The sequence below is a fragment of the Anoplophora glabripennis genome, unplaced genomic scaffold (assembly GCF_000390285.2).
Source record: "Anoplophora glabripennis isolate ALB-LARVAE unplaced genomic scaffold, Agla_2.0 scaffold606, whole genome shotgun sequence".
NCBI classification, from domain to species: Eukaryota; Metazoa; Arthropoda; class Insecta; order Coleoptera; family Cerambycidae; genus Anoplophora; species Anoplophora glabripennis.
Window position 1 is genome coordinate 63710 of NW_019416913.1, and position 17442 is coordinate 81151.

At 32.1% G+C, this 17442-nt stretch overlaps 1 protein-coding gene across 2 annotated transcripts in view; it reads left to right on the plus strand.

Annotated features, from left to right (window-relative positions):
* The first annotated feature begins 430 nt into the window (after positions 1–430).
* Positions 431–17442, plus strand: part of LOC108911533 (E3 ubiquitin-protein ligase Ubr3) — a 209319-nt gene continuing 192307 nt past the window's right edge. The window contains exons 1-2 of one of the 2 annotated variants that reach the window (XM_023455676.1): positions 431–516; positions 732–967. In XM_023455676.1, coding sequence (XP_023311444.1) covers positions 739–967 — 229 coding nt within the window. In that variant the 5' untranslated portion in view covers positions 431–516; positions 732–738. Of the gene's footprint in view, positions 517–731; positions 968–17442 lie in introns of those variants that run through there. The other variant, XM_023455677.1, reaches the window with a different exon arrangement.

Below are 17442 nucleotides of genomic sequence, written 5' to 3' on the forward strand. Positions count from 1 at the left end.
CCCTCCCGCGCTAGCCTAAGGGCCACCTTAGCAAAGCGCATCCCAGGCTGCATAGCCGCACTACCCTACCCAACCATACCACACATAAACATGACACTACCCCCGGGGTTTACACAGACGAGCCGGCGAAGCAAGAAGAGCGCCAGAAGAAAGGGCCCTAGCCGGCGGGGCCCAGCCAGGACAAAAGGAGGTCCCACAAAGCGCCTACACCGGCCGCATTTGCGGTCGGGGTAGACGACGGATGGGGCCCACCTACGAAGGCTGTCCAGGCCTACACGAGATGAGGCAGGATAAAGAGGGATAATCCCCCTCGATCCCAAATCATTGAGGCCAATTTCTAGCCATAGAATAATGGCGTATTATTCTATTTTTTTATGGAACCGTGACTCTTTTGTAGAAAATTGTTCTATGGTCTAGAAAGAAATAGCAATACATTTTTAGGAAAAGAGATGCTAGATCACAGTTTGTAGGGAGATTTCCTATTTCTATTTAAGCTAGGTTTGCAATTTGCCCCAGGTATCTATTTTTCTAATTGTTATAATTTTCCTAGCAGTCCTTTTCAAAAAAAAATATTTTTTTCAACTTGTTCACTTAATTTTAGTGATTGTGGTACTTAATTATATATGTTGCGGATCTCGTGTGTGCTGATTTTGGAGTGAAGTAGTTTGTTTTGTTTTGTGCGTCAATTTGATAGATTTTCAGTGAAATTTTCGAATGACATGACATTTTAGTTATACAATGGCCTCAACTTCCAGTTTTGAGGCAAAAGTGTTAATGTCTAAGGGCAAAAGGGCCACTGCAGCTTATATTCACGCTGACTGCTCTAATGAAAGGAGCCCCCAACATCTAAATGAAGTCTTGGACAACCTCTTGAACCCAGCAAAAGCAATAGATGAATGGGAAACAATAGATTGGTGCAAATGGCTTATGGCTGGGGGCAGAACTCCAGATGAATTTTCTAGTACAGGTATGTACTATCAACAGATGATTATTTTACCTTGCCAATGGCCTTGCAATTTTTTATTCACGAAGCTTTATTAAAATGAGTCATTTTTTTAAATATAGAATTTTTAGGTTTATGAAATATTACATAGTACAAGTATTTCAAAATAATAAGGAGGTACATGAAACTAAAACGTTTATTATTTTTTTTACAAAATTTTAATTCAAAATACTTGTTTGGGGGCATTAGGTACCTACCTCAGTACCTACTATTATTTATTTATATAGCATACTCTAGGATCTACTGTACTCAAATTGTAATCGAGAAATATTTTGAATTTTTATTAACTACTTGTAACATTGAACAAAATGAAATTTTATATCATATGTGCATTTGTAATAACTAACTTTATATTTCTATTAGTTTTAACCTTAATGGATAAAAAATGATGTCAGTATAATTAATATACTTGCTGACCTCACTAGGGATAACCTAATATTTAAGTTTGTGTTGAATATTTATAGTAATGTTTTTCAAATTAAATTTTGTCTCAATCCTCGTTCCAATTTTTTTTATTCAATAAAATGTCAGAACAAACTATTTTATGAATTAAACATTGAATGTAAATATTCCAACAGTTTTAAATTCATACCATACCATACACATATTCTGATTTTTTTTATATTCATTTTCGTTAGGTTATTCCCTATGTACAGGTCACTTCACTCAGAATTCCTAAGGTTAAATCAGGTCTTCTATCAGACAAGTCAAAGTAAGGGCTGACGCTTTCATATTTCATAGGCCGTCACGATATCCAGAGGGTAATATGATCGGCCCTCTGAAATCTAAGAAGTTACACATTTATCATTATTATTTACTACAAATAATACTTTTACTACCCCATTATAACAGTCTAAGTAACAAATTGCCTCTTTTTGAGGCATGCTTTCTTAGATCTTGATGATGTTGATCGCACTGCCCCCTGGCTGCAGATGACATAACTTGACTATCATATGATTATTATAATAAATCTTGTGTTAATTTGTCTCGCATGTAATCCGTGACAGATTACTTAAATCAAATTCTGTGAAATAAAAAACAGAAAGTAAGTGTATGTACTGAGGTAGGTACACTGCCGGCCCTTTGAAAGTGGACAATATATTTTTCTAATGTGATGTGGTCTACTTCCTATTATGACAAGTTTTTATATGTCAGTGTCATTAGTAATTTGCTTGGTAATTCAAGATGCCACGTTTAACGGAACCAGAGAGAAAGTGAGAGCTATAACTTTACTTCAGAATGATTGGTCATTGCGGATAATCTGCATGTATGCAAGAACAGCATATTTAAACTCAAAGAAAAATGGATTGCAGAGGGTCACGTACGTTATGTTCACGGAGGTGCTCGTCGAAAAGTAAGCACCACCTAAGAATAAATCCTTTTGACATGGCAGTAGTGGCATTTTTTGAGACGAATTTTCCTGGATCAGTGCGAACTGAAAAATTCGGAGCTGAAGAATTATGTGGCCGCAAATACAGTTGCTTTGACTCCCCAGTATAAAGAACAGAGATTGGAGTTTGCAAGACAATTTGCAGGAAGTCCAGACAACTTTTGGGAAAATATTATATTTGTCCGTGTCTACCCACCAGCGATTATAAGATATTCGGAGCCTTATGTGAAACCCACACAGCGCAGCAATAGATTCTCCATTAACGTTTGGGCTTGGATAAGCCAAAGTCCTGATGTTTGTTGTGACCATGCTGTATCCTCAAAATTTCACTTTCAAGCAGGATAATTGTGCAATTCACACCTCAAGAGTTGCGTCAGAATAGTTCATTGATAACAACATCGATGTCTTACCTTGGCCCTCAAAGTCCTGGGGATATATGGTGAAAAAAATTTACGGCAGAAACTTCCGTCCAGTTAACGTCGAAGAACTTTGGGAGGCAATTGAAAACGCATGGGATAACATCACTGAGGATTATAACAAGAACATTAATTTTATCAATGCCATGTAGATTGCAGTGTTATAGACAAAAATGGTGCTTGGACAAAATACTAACTTTACGAATCGGGTTTTTTTGACGACGAAAAGTGTTTGATTTTTAGATTTCATTGACGGCGAATGAATGGCTGTTAGAGTGTATAATATATTTCAGTATTGGAAAAATAAATAATTTGCTACCTAATTTGGATTTGTTTTGCTCACTAGAACTAGTATGATAGACACACATTAAATTTGACTTAATGACAGCCGATTTGAACCTCACATTTTCAAGTCAGTTTCACAAAGGCCTATTATAGACAATTTGCTTATAAGAGTCGTCCATTTTCAAAGGGCCAGCACTGTACATTAGTAAATTTCCATAAATAGGTATAATGGTTGTTTTAGAATTACTTATGTTCTTTCTAGTGCATTTTTTTAACATTTTTTAAATGCGTTCTTTTGAATAAAAAAGTTTCTTCTGATCCCCTGAGGTTTTCTGGTTATGATCCATCAAAGTAGACTGGTAGATAGGTGTATGAAAAAAACTTAAATGGACAAAGTTGTTCAGAATTTAGAGCTTATCAACATTCCGCTGAGAAAATTGTTGGATTTTATTTAGAAAAAAGTGAAAATCTTTTTAAAAATTAGCTGTAACTCCTTTATTTGTAGTCATGCAATTTGTTTGATATTATAGTATATTAACAGTTAATAATAATAATAATAATAATAATAATAATAATAATCTTTATTTTCTATAGATTTACCTACTGTAAATATGAGAAATTGTCAAGCGTAAATGTAAAGGTCGCTCGAACCAGGATGCACTAATGTCATTTTGTAGCAATATTATTGAGTCAATCAATGAAAACCAAAAAACCATCGGCATATTTTATGATCTCTCGAGAGCCTTTGATGTCATTAATAATACTCACTTACTCAATAAACTTGAGAAATATGGTATTTGTGGCCTACCGCTATTGTGGATTTCATCGTATCTACGCGATAGAAGCCAAATTGTAAGGATTAAAGATGGGAGTGACGTTTATTTATCAAAAAAGTTTTCTGTGGACACCGGGGTACCACAAGGGAGTGTATTAGCCCCAACTCTATTTATATTATTTATAAATGACATTCCCCTAAGACTTGGGGTCACTTGTTCTAGCTCGTTATTTGCAGACGACACATCTTGTTTAATTAACTCAAACAGAGAGCGTGATTTATGTAAATTATCGGAGGAATGTGTTGCTCAAATGGAACAATGGTGTTATCAAAATGGCCTAGTGCTGAATTTGACAAAAACAAGTTTTATAAAATTTTCATCTATTGGTACACGGGACGACTATAGCTTATTAATTAAGTCTTCAACGGGAAGTTTACTGCAAAATAATGTTGTTAAGTTTTTGGGACTGCACCTTGATAATCACCTTTCATGGGATTTTCATATAGATGGAATTCTGAAAAAATTAGCTACAAAAAATTATGTTATTTGGAGTATAAAAAAAGCCTCTATTTAGAAATTTTGAAACTGTACTATTACGGTTGCATTGAATCTGTACTAAATTATGGAGTTATCTGTTGGGGGTGCAGTAGTAGTTTATATAAAGTTTTTATTATGCAAAAAAGAATAATCAGAAATATGTTCAATTTAAAACGTAATAGTTCCTGTAGATCTTATTTTAAACAAAATGGAGTTTTAACTTTATTCTTTGTATATCTTAAATTGCGTCATTTATATAAAAACAAATTTAGAAAAATTCCCGAAGAGGTGATCTGAATCCATACGAATTAAGAAATTCAAACATACTACACATACCGTACTGCAGAACTACCCAAGTCTCCAAATCGTCTGCAAAAATGTCAGTCAAATTATATAATCATCTGCCTCATGATATCCAAGATATTTCAAATATTATACCTTTTAAATTCGAAGTAAATTAACAGTTAATTTACTTCTCTTTTTTTTAGAGAAGAACCAGTCAGAGAATAGTTTACCTAGAACTCAAAATTTGTTTTGTTCATAACTTTTTTCTCTTGCTAGACATCGCAGAAATTTAAACATTATTGAAAAGAAAAATAATAGAAAAAATTATGTACTGTTAATTCAAGTCGATAAATGTAACCATTTAGCAGGAAATCGCTATTAAAGTGTTATTAAACATCAAATTTTCAAATTCATTGTCAGCTTATTTTTCCACAATGTTATTACAGAGTCGAAAAAAAATTATTATAGTGAGAAATGAAACATACCTGCTTTATAGAATTATCAAAAATTTGATGTTTAATAATACATTAATAGCGATTTCCTGAACGGTAACATTTATCGGTTTGAACAAAGAGTACATAAGTTTTTCTGATACTGGTTCTCTTTTCAATAATGTTTATTTTTCTGTGATGTCTAGCAAGAGAAAAAAGTTATGAACAAATTTTGAGTTCTAGGTAAAGTGCCCTCTAGCGGTGCATAATGAAACTTTTCTCTAACTGGTCCAATAGAGCTTCATCTACTTAGTGGGTGTGCCAAATGAGAGACCAATAGAACTTGAATTAAATAAGTTATTTATAGAAAATAGAAAAATAAAAAAAATAACTTTGACAAGCTGTAACTTGCAAACAATTGACAATTCGAAAAAATGTTCATTACATACTGCTATTATTTTAATCCGTAGAATCACCTCCTGGAGTTTCCTGACGGACTTTCATAATACCCTGTAGGGTGATTAACCTTGGGGAATGTGTTTCTCTTTAAAACAACTAAAGATAATTGCGAGGACAATTGGATCACTAATTGTCACATAAATTTCATTCATTCTGCAAAACAACTAGATACTTTCATTTAGATGAAAAAAAGTTTGAATAAACACTTCTCTACCCCGATCCATTTTTGTTAGTATACATGGGCCTGGTAAAAAAAAATAGATACCTAATAGAGAAAAATTATACAACTATAAATTATTTGTAACACCAAATCAGGGGTGAAAAAGAAATTACTAGACCAGCACCAGACAGTGCGAATATATAACTAATTTTTTTTTCCTACATTTGAGTCGGAGATACAGAAAATATAAAACCATTTTCAGAATTATCTTCAATTGTTTTCAAGAGAAATGCATTTCTCAAAATATATCCTCATCCTGTATATGTGACTTTTTATAAAGCTAGTGGCGATCATCTGATTAATTAACCAAACCTTAACTGCTAACTGTCTAATATAATGTGTGGGAAATTATTCCTTCAGATTTTCAAACTGTATCTTATAATTCAGCATAGAGAGAAAAAGAGCTGTTCAATTGTAGAACAATACACTAATAAACTGAAGACTCGTGAAACTATTTTAAAAATCGAGGCATTTTTTACTCAGTTCGCAAATATAGTGTTATTAGGGTGGTAAAAAAGTAACATGATACTTGTATTTTGTTTTTTTATTTTCTTGATATTAATAAAATTAAATGTTTATTCATTTTAATATTAATTTATATAGATGCTAACCAAGGGGAAAAATGTCCATCTAAAATTTGAATACTAAAATGTGTGCGTGCATTGTATGTGTGACAAATTCTATTATTGTTTTAACACATAATTATTACCGTAGTATTAGTCAATAGTACGCAAATATTACTCAAACTTTTACACCAAATTACACTTGTGATTTCCTCCTCGATGTTAATATTGAACTATCACCTAAAATTGATAATATGAAACTGCAATAATTCTTAGCCCATAAGTAATTGAAAATGTGCTGGTATTTGGTTTATTTCAGTAACTTAAAATTAACAAAATGGATTAGATAGCTTTATAAAAGGAAGCATGTATTATGTAGGATGATTCAAAATGGCATAAAAATATTTTAGGTAATGGCCGGTTAAAGTACACAAATTTTGCTGCCTAGGAAGCTTTACCATTACCCTTGCATACAGTTATTTAGCCATATCTCCCTCAGATCTTTCAAACATATCATTGTATCCTGAAAAAGTAGTCTAACAAATTATGTATCTCCAGAAAATAACATTCAGTGGGTTTTTTGCACAAAAATGTGTAGTGGTTTGCCACTAGTGTGTGTAGTGTATTGTAAGATAAATGTTAATGCGAAATGTGCAAGCAACTTCACTAAGGGCCAATTTCATAATCACATCAAAGTTAATTTTAAAATACAGTTTGTTTATTTCCATCGAGATTTCCATAGTAACATATCATGACATTGTTTTAAAGTTCCATTAAGTTTAAAGGATACTTATTTAGTTTATTATAAAACGGGTCTTAATAACTCATTATATAAATTCTTATTCGATTTTAAAAATTTCTATTCGAATTGCACGTCATTGTCATCAACCCTGTGATGCATTATTACTAGACTATGGTTGTGTCATAGAAAACTTCTTATTTAAGTACCTTCCTATTAACAGATGACCCAAGACCCAATTAAAACATAGTTCTGGGACATTATGACTGTCCACCAAAATCGTTTTACTCTACTATTCTTTAAAAAATTTTGGTCAAAATTTGCAAAATAGCAGTTAAAATATTTTGCAAAATATTTTTTTCATAATCAGGTGACAATTACGGTTTTTTTATTTTTCACAAAATTAAATTTTCTTTGTAGTTATACCTATAAATTTTAATTTTATTTTAATTTGATAGTAGGTAATTCTCATTTTTCAAAATACGTAATACATAATGTATGTTTAATTAAAATGAAAATTTTGGAAAAAATATATTTTGCACATATACCTGCAAAATATGACCAATTCAATTATCTCGTTGATATTATGTTTTCATAATAATTATTTGTAATTAGGTTAATGTGCTATTTTTGTGCTAAATTTTATATCTCGTTTTAAATATATTAAAATTAAATAAGCGAATTCAAATTGATTGAAATTATTAAATAAAAAAATATGACAAAATATTAAAACGGAAAAAATTGTGAGGGTGTTTTTCTATTACTTTTTTATCCTACTTTTAGATGTAATGGTCACTATAGCAGCCAGTTTCGTATTATTGAGATATATTTTTTTTGCAATGTGAAATCAAATTCTGTGAATTATTCTCGAATTAGGATTGATCGATTTGTTTTTGTTTTTAATTAATGCAAAAAAATGGAATATTTAACATAGGTTCTTATGGGAAATGCTATGCTATATTCTTACACTCGAATTATGGGTGAAAAAATGCATATGGCAAGACGAAAAAAAATTTAGACATTTACCTTAATCATTAATAACACCACCACACACAAAAAAAAAGTTGTCTGAAATGTACATGCGACATATGATTTCCGATGTATTTTCGCCCGCTGAACACGAATCCGGGATCAGAATTGCTCCATCACCCTTCAATTTTCAGCAAAACGCTGAAGAATCTTCTGAAAAATGAAAATTTTCTCTAATGATAGATCTTGTAGATGGGTAATGTTCGTTATGAGCAATACAAAGTTTCCTAAAATTTTTGCCCGCTAAATACGGGTCCGTAATGAGAGTTTTTAATCAACCTTCATCGTTCAGCGAAATTCAGAAGAATCTTCAGAAAAATGAAGACTTTGAGCTTGCTAGTTGAAGCTTATCGTGTGATACATGTTTTCTATAGTATTTTTCTTGTTGAACTCGGATTAGGAATGTATATTTCTATACCGACCTTCCGTCTTCAGCAAAATTCAGAAGAATCTTCAGGAAAATTAAAACTCTCAGCTTGTTAGTTGAAGCTTGTCGTGTGATACATGTGTTTCGTACCATTTCTCCCGCTGAACACGGCTTTCAAATTAGAGTATTTCCATCTTTCTTTAGGTTTTAGCAAAACCCAGGAGAATTTTAAGAAGAATGAAGACTTCGTGCGTGAAAGTTATTCCTTATGCATGATTCATGGTTCCCTTAGTATTTTGATTCAGTATCTTTTATTTAGCATCTGAATAGATACATCATACTTTAGTATCGAGTAAAGCTCTAATGAATCTTAAGATATTGAAGTTCTTCAGTATTAGTTGGCATTTGCTGTACCGGCATACATGATCCATCCGTTTTGTGGACCCAGTAAGTCATTTCAGAAATACCTCGTTTTATTTTATTTATAAATCTTCAAGTTTTCTGTGCTCATACTAATAAGTTTTACCTTTAACTGCATCCGGGGTACCTCCACGTGGTCACGGTGGGCAACGGACCTCACCATTTTCCCGGCTGAGTCCCCGGATAGCGGTTTTCATGCTGTCATGGCAGCTAAGGGTAATACCTTTACGATGCAGGGACGCGCACGAAAAGTGCGATTCCCAGTATCGGTGGCTGGACTGAGTGGGAAAGCGGGCTCGCAGTCGTCGTCATCATGCGACCGTAGCTCTGTTTCGGTGGGTAACTTGGCCATTCCAGAGTATGAAGCTACTGAAAATACTTCGAAATCGAAATCATATTAAACTACATACTATAAATGGAGTTTCAGATATAGTTAATAAGCACGACGCCTTCATGTTTCTGGAGATTAATCCGAATTTTTCTGAAGACGGAAGGTAAGTGGAGTAAAAAGGGATTTCGTATCAAAGTTCAGCGGGAGAAATACTATGGAAAATATGTATCACAAGCAAAACTTCAATTAACAAGCTGAGAGTTTTAATTTTCCTGAAGATTCTTCTGAATTTTGCTGAAGACGGAAGGTCGGTATAGAAATATACATTCCGGATCCGAGTTCAACAGGAAAAATGCTATAGAAAACATGTATCACACGATAAGCTTCAACTAGCAAGCTCAAAGTCTTCATTTTTCTGAAGACTCTTCTGAATTTCGCTGAAGAATGAAGGTTGATTAAAAACCCTCATTACGGACCCGCATTTAGCGGGCAAAAATTTTAGGAAACTTTATATTGCTCATAACGAACGTTAACCATCTATAAGATCTATCATTAAGGAAAATTTTCATTTTTCAGAAGATTCTTCAGCGTTTTGCTGAAAATTGAAGGGCGATGGAGCAATTCTGACTCCCATATGTCGCATATACATTTCAGACAACTTTTTTTTTGTGTGGTGGTGTAATAATTAATAGATAAGAGGAAGACAAAAAGTAGGTTACTGCACATTTCACAGAAAAATAAATTATCAAACATGAAAGTTCTGACTAGTCCGCCAAGTAAACGCGAAGGAGTAACGGCAACAGCGCAATAGAGTATAAATGAGGATAGGTGGCGGGAAATTTAAATAAACGTTTCAATACGCAACTTAGTCATTTAGAAATGGATTACATTCAACTTGTGTTTATTTGTGTAATTCAATTTGGAATAATAAAATAAAATGGGAATTTTTCAAATGAAGTATACTTTTTGAAATCTTTTTTTATTTATAAACTACGATAAACTTACGATTTGCATCACAGCACATATAACAATCTTATGCATTTTGATACATTATGAAACGTGAAAAGTCAATAAAAATGTATTTTTCGGGATCTGGCGATGACTTTCACAGACTTTTGCTTACACCATTCGAAAGAGCGGAAAAGATCAGTTGATTTAAAAAAAATCATCCCGGTAGCTGCTTTCTAAAGCCACGATTCATTTGTTAAGTAAGAATTTTGAGAAACGAGCGCAGCATGGGCACTATGACGTCACAGCGCTCTCCTCCCCTGGTTACCGCTCAGCTGCGCGGATCACGCTATCTTTAACGAACGTTTACGTGATCACTTCTTGATCGAATCCATTAAAAAAAATTCAGCTTATACAGGGTGTCTCATAATTAGCTGCCAACCCTGAACATGCCGATTCTATGATCAAAACTAAGTAAAAAAGTTCATATGAACATGGGTCCGGAAATGCTTCCTAAGGGCACAGGGACCCATTGAAGAGGGAGGAATGGAAATCATTTTTTTGCAATATCTCTCAATCGCGTTGTGATAAATGAATGAAATTTGGTATACACAGCTAAATTTTGATGAGCAATTTGATGGACTAATCCATTTATTTCCACAAGGTCCATTGGGGTGGGTACGGGGGGGCCCTTGGTACTTTGCGTGTGTAACTTTTTCATCTTTGACTTTTTAACAAATTGGACAGCAAATTCCGTTTTCCCGAACTGTTTTACGTTAAAAAGGTACTCTTGTTTCAAATCGTTATCTTTAACGGTTTCTGAGAAAATCGCTCTTGAATTAATCCCACTTTGGTCAATTTCATAGTAATTTAAACAAAAAAATTTTTTTGTTTAAATTTAATCTAATTTTAATAAAAAAATAATAATAAAAAATTAAATTAAATAAAAATTAATCCTTTAAACGGAAAAGAGAGGAAAGTTAAATTATTATTATTTTTTTTTGTTTAAATTACTATGAAATTGACCAAAGTGGGATTAATTCAAGAGCGATTTTCTCAGAAACCGTTAAAGATAACGATTTGAAACAAGAGTACCTTTTTAACGTAAAACAGTTCGGGAAAACGGAATTTGCTGTCCAATTTGTTAAAAAGTCAAAGATGAAAAAGTTACACACGCAAAGTACCAAGGGCCCCCCCGTACCCACCCCAATGGACCTTGTGGAAATAAATGGATTAGTCCATCAAATTGCTCATCAAAATTTAGCTGTGTATACCAAATTTCATTCATTTATCACAACGCGATTGAGAGATATTGCAAAAAAATGATTTCCATTCCTCCCTCTTCAATGGGTCCCTGTGCCCTTAGGAAGCATTTCCGGACCCATGTTCATATGAACTTTTTTACTTAGTTTTGATCATAGAATCGGTCTGTTCAGGGTTGGCAGCTAATTATGAGACACCCTGTATAGGAAGTCTTCTACTTTACCATGAACCCAAGTTTATTACAAACTATTACATAGAACAGCCAAAATACCGTTTTAAAAAAAAATTATCGGCTCCTATTGGTCGGATCGAGACGCTTCTTTTTTTAAATTCATGTTTTTTAAGGAATATCTGATGTAATTGGTTTAAAATCTGTATATTAAAAAACCGTCTAATTACTTACCGTCTTTTTTTGGCTTTTTGCCAATAACTTTTTTATTTTGCAACTTAAAAATCTGAAATTTACACAGACGCGAGATAATGTAATTACCTTTCAATCTTTTTTTTTACTAAACCATATCTTTACCTGGGCAGAATATATACGCGTTCGCATTTTCGACTTTATAATTTTGCAATAGGCCGCCATTTTTTATTCAAAAAAAACTAAAACGCAGTATATCCCAAATTGCAGCCAGATCAGAAATCTGTTTAAAAGTATAATTTGGAAAGTTTATATAGTACCTATTGTATTTTTATTTAAAAAATTGCATAGACAAACATTTTATAAAAACATTCTTTGAATAAATGCCGGATCGTGAATGTACCGGTTTTTCGTGTATCGTTACTTTTTCAAATTGTATTGAACAGAACCGGTACTTTTTAAACATTACAGTACGATACGTCAGTACCGCTACTTTTTCAAGTATCGTGCATCTCTACAAACTACTTTATAGATCGCGCTCTTCTTACACTCGCAGTAGGATTAGTTAAAAAAATCCTAAAATTACTTCGTCTAATTCACGATACTTTCCCAAAAAATAACGAAAAAAAATCGAATGAAATGCAAAGTCAAGGACAAAGGTCACAACTAAGAAAATAAAGAAACGTAAGAATTTAAATGATAGCACGCGAAACTGAATCATTAGTATCATTACAACTGTTACCATGAAAGATGCCTACTATGTGAAAAAATTATTAAAAAAAGTTCTGAGCCATACATTATTTAAAAATAATTATTTCTGACTAAACTACGTAAAATTCGAAAAAAAAAGTAGGAAAATTTTTTCTTCAAAAAATTATAATTCATTAAAAAATAATTTATTAAATTATTTGCTTGATAATTCAAAGGAAAAAAAAAATCGAAAAATTTCTGTTAAAGGTAGGTTAGAAAACTATCCTTATTTATAACCGATTTTGATGAATCTTATAATAGTTAAAGACCCTTATGGTATGATTATTATCTACAGTTTTCATTCCATTATCTTAATCAGAAAGAAAGTTATTATAAAAAATATTCAAATAATAAGACCCCTTTGGAGGGCCCTATGTAACGGTGCTCTGGAGGACCAATATTTATAGGAACTTTTTTTTTACTATTTTTGGTTCTAGTTTCATCTTCTAAAATTTTGTACCAACTTTTCCAAACACCCTGTATATCCTATAAATGTTTATACATAATTGATTACAAGCCAGGTGGTACATGGCTGGTACTGTGAAATAAAAATCTTTAAATCTTGGCGTCACCAATATTAATGATTCGTTTACAATGAACAATGTCAAACCATTATCTCTGCTTGCGAGATAATGCGATCCCTGATTGGTTGAATAGAATTTCGCGAAAAATTACACCAATCACAGCGGGTGAAACAGAATGTGATTTAATGTAATCTAACCCATGCAAAATTGAATTGCCAACGTGAAAAAAAATTTAAAGAAAATTACTGGTCACGTGGGTTGTAATGATTTATGAAGGCTCTGTATATTGAAGACAATCGTATATTTCATGGTTGGTAACAAGGAACTTGCTGCGAAAGTGGTGGTTTACTAACTAGGGTTAAGATATTCAGCTACCACAAAAATACCTCGATATTGTATTTCATTATTGGAAATCACATAATTGTTTTATAAAATTAAATATAAAATTTTCCTCTAAGGCTCGTAACTTTTAAAGAAGCAACTAATTGTAAGTAACTAAGGCAACTTGAACTATGTCTGTTTATTTTCACCAAAGGGATACATAATACCATTTTTATTTAATTTTTAAATTACTGACTCCTGCTGAAAATTATTACCTACCGAGGCAAGAAGCCTAAAAGTGTTGAATGTATGACGCCGTAATAATACACCAGGAAAATTAGCGAAAATAAAAGAGAAACTCGAAAAAAGTCCTATCCGCTATATTATTGTAAAATTGTCTAAAGGAACATAATACAAGACATCTCTCGTCTCGTGAGTCAAAAACTTTTATTAGCTAACTTTTCTATTTAAACAAATAAGTGAGGAAAACAGTTTTTTCACTTTGCAGGGAAAACCATCAATTTTAGCGAAAAGTGACTCTTAGACAGCTTATAGGGAGTAAAATTATCTACAAAATGAGACTGGTTAAATTAAAATCGGTTAATAAACAAAAAAGTTATTGCAAAAAGACAAGAAAAGTGCCCATTTTTTCATTTGTTTATAACTATCGCATTTATTGTTAAAATTTTATAAAACCTATGACTAGTTGAGGGTTTTGTCATACTTCAAAAGTGTGCCAAAAGTGGGCGCTGTAGGTACAGTAGTTTTCGCACAATTCTATTTGTTTATAACGGAAGGTCCAAAAGTTATGAACTTTAAGCCTCTGTACAGGCGTTAATTTTCAACCAAACATGATTTTGAAAGCGTCATTGTAATCTCAAAGACGTAATTAAGCGACCTATTAAAAAATATCACCGTTTTTTTGACATTAACATTCTCAAATTGTTTATAAAAAATTTGAATAAAATTGTTGCCATTTATGCTACCTCACCGAAAATAGATTCAATGGATAGCTGGCAAAAAAATACACATATGTTAATTAATTTCGTTCGATTTTTGCAACTAATTGTTTAATTACTAAACGTTAATTTTAGTAAAGTTGATATCGTAGATGTAGGTTCTAATTGATCCAAAGAAACGTATCGAAAAAGAAAAATTCCAAAAAGTTCAAATTAAGTTGCCCTTTTTATAACTAACAAAGTAGGACGTAAAAATTGCGTTTTAAACAAATTGTCCCAGGGTCAGCGAAAAGCTGCTCGAGAATTCGCTCTTTTTAAATTAAATATATCTTATCTTTACGCTAATTAAAAAAAAAAGAGAAATCACCTACGCCTCTTTGTTCCCAAGAAAACTTTTTTTTGTATCATGTTAATCGTTAATTAACTATTGGGGTTTTAGAGACAATTAAAGAAAGGGTTGCACTTTTATTTTCATTATTTTACTTTGATGGTTCATTCGTATAATAAAGTCGCCAGCAGCAGTAAAAGTTAACGTTAATGAACAGTCTGCACGCGGAAGGAGCGCCCGGCCTGCGCATGCTCGTGAACGTCGCTCTTGTCGCGCACGAAATTGTTTACTTGAACGTTTCAGATTCGGTTCTTTCATTTATTTAAGACCAGAACCAAAACAAAAACGATATTAATTTTGTTTCCTTCATTTACAATATATTTATAATGGAAAATTGGTAATTTGCAATAAAAAAAACGCTAGAAACGTTTTTTTATGCGAGAAAGGTCAAAATTTTAATGTAATGTCTAACAAGTGCAAAATGCCACACCAAAAAGGACATTACTCGGTCCTGGATGATCCTGTTCCATAATAGTCATTTTGTATTACGAAGAACAAAGAATAAAATACATTCTGTAAAATTAAATTTGTCTACCTTTAGGTGTTTTGAACGTATTTTTTCAAAACATAATTTCCATAAATTTTAATTTGAACACCATGTATTTCAGAAACTAACAATTTCCCCCACTCATGCTTATGGGAACGTTCTTTTTTTGTTTTATGACATTCTCTCATCAGGTACAGTTTTGGCCTATGCAATTCGGGATACCCTATACAGGGGGAAACAATTTCGACCCTTTTAAGGTTTCTTTAAAAAAAAAATTGAAAAAAGTAGTTTCGATGTCAGAAAAGTTGAAAGGTGAAAAAACACTACTAATATTTTGATTCGTTTGAGAAAACACTGTTTTCTCAAATTTTCTATAATGTCTTAAGTTATTGCTTTTTGAAAATATTTCATTTATGTAGAAAGATATTTTATACGGTTTTTCAGCTGTTACAAAAACATGTTTTTTAATGTAGCATTTTATATTTTTCGATTTTTTGGAACCTTCGTAAAATTGTTTTTCAAATAATGTTTCAAGCAGGACATCATTTATTTATTTTACTTTTTTTAGGATATAAACACAACAAATTATTTTGTATTTCGTAATTCAACTGTATCTTGAAGAAACAAAAATCTAAAAATATATAAACAAGGTGTTTTGGAAAAAGATTACAGATTCAGAAATCGATAGAACATCAAAAAATAGTAGGACTTTTACTATGGATCACGGGATTATCGTTTTTTAATTTTGAGATATAGGGCGTCAAAGATATTTTTTTAAATCAAATTTTAGGCATATCCCTTCAAAAATAAAAGCGTTTAATTTTTTTAAGGGTTTTTAAGGGAGCTAAATATACTAGTGTAGTTAGTTTAGTAACATAACTTATTTGAGGTTAAGTTTTTTACTGTGTATATTATAAATTTTACATAAAAATCGATATCATTGTCGAAACTTTTGAAAACGCACAAACAAAAAACAAAAATTCGAAGCATGTTGACTGACTTCGAAGTTTTCCGTTATTTTAACAAGAGTATCTATTTAGTAAATTAAAACTTTACATTGCAATACACGACATTAAAAAAAAAAACACAGAAATGAGACACCATAAAAAAACATAACCTCAAAAAAGTTGTCTTAAAACGTCACTGAGAAAGGTCGTAGCTAGCGACCTCTCACAGATGGCCGAAAACTAATACCACTGACATATTTAACACCCTCGAAAACTTATCTGTACCAAATTTCAATACATACCTTCTTTTTTGGAAGAGATAGGACTGAAATTTGATTATAAAGAATGTTTTGAACGCTCTGTATCTCAAAAACAAATGACGATAGGCCCATGATCGAGAAGAAAACATTGTCTTATATTTTGATTATCAAAAAACCCTATAGGGTGTTCGATTAAAAAAAATGCTATTATAATTGAAAATACTAAAATTATAGAAAAATATCGAGTGCGCCACTGGATTTTACATAGAAATAAACTGAACAAAAAATGTACAAAAGTCAAATATTTAATTTTTATCTGTAATAGTAAGTTTATTGGTGGACAAATCTGTAGGACCAGATAAAAAGCTTATATAGTCCAGTCATTATAGACATGAAACAGCCTGTTTCGGGAAAAAAATACTATTAGAAGTTTCTCTGCGGAATATTGTTCGAAAACGTGTTATAAATAAAATATCAAAAAATCAACTCGAGGCTAGTTGGTAAACTTTGTTTAACCAATGGAAAAGTGGTTTTTGACTCGTGTAAAAATACTATTATTCATAGCGAAAAAAAGTTTATACAAAAACGGTAGATATTAAATAAGTCTATAAAATAAGACAAGTCCGAAAAATTCCGATGTGTTTATGCGCAAGAGTTCAAAAATGGTCGAAAATGGCCGTTTTTTTCAATTGCCAATAATTAATGCAATTTTTATCGCACACTTGTAATTCAGGATTTTTGAGGCTTTTTACACCCTTAATAAGTGGTAAAAATTTCAGCCCGAAAGCTTCACTAGTTTGGCGTTGGCGGAATTTTTTATCTAAGAAGATGCTATTTTCAATTGATTTTTCCCAAGCTCAAAGACGTTGTAGAGTTTTGATCATTAGTTGTTTTTGTACCTAACTAGTTGTATTGACTTGTACGGACTTGTTTTTGTATAAACCTTTTTTTTCTATGAATACAATTTTTTTTTACGCGAGTCA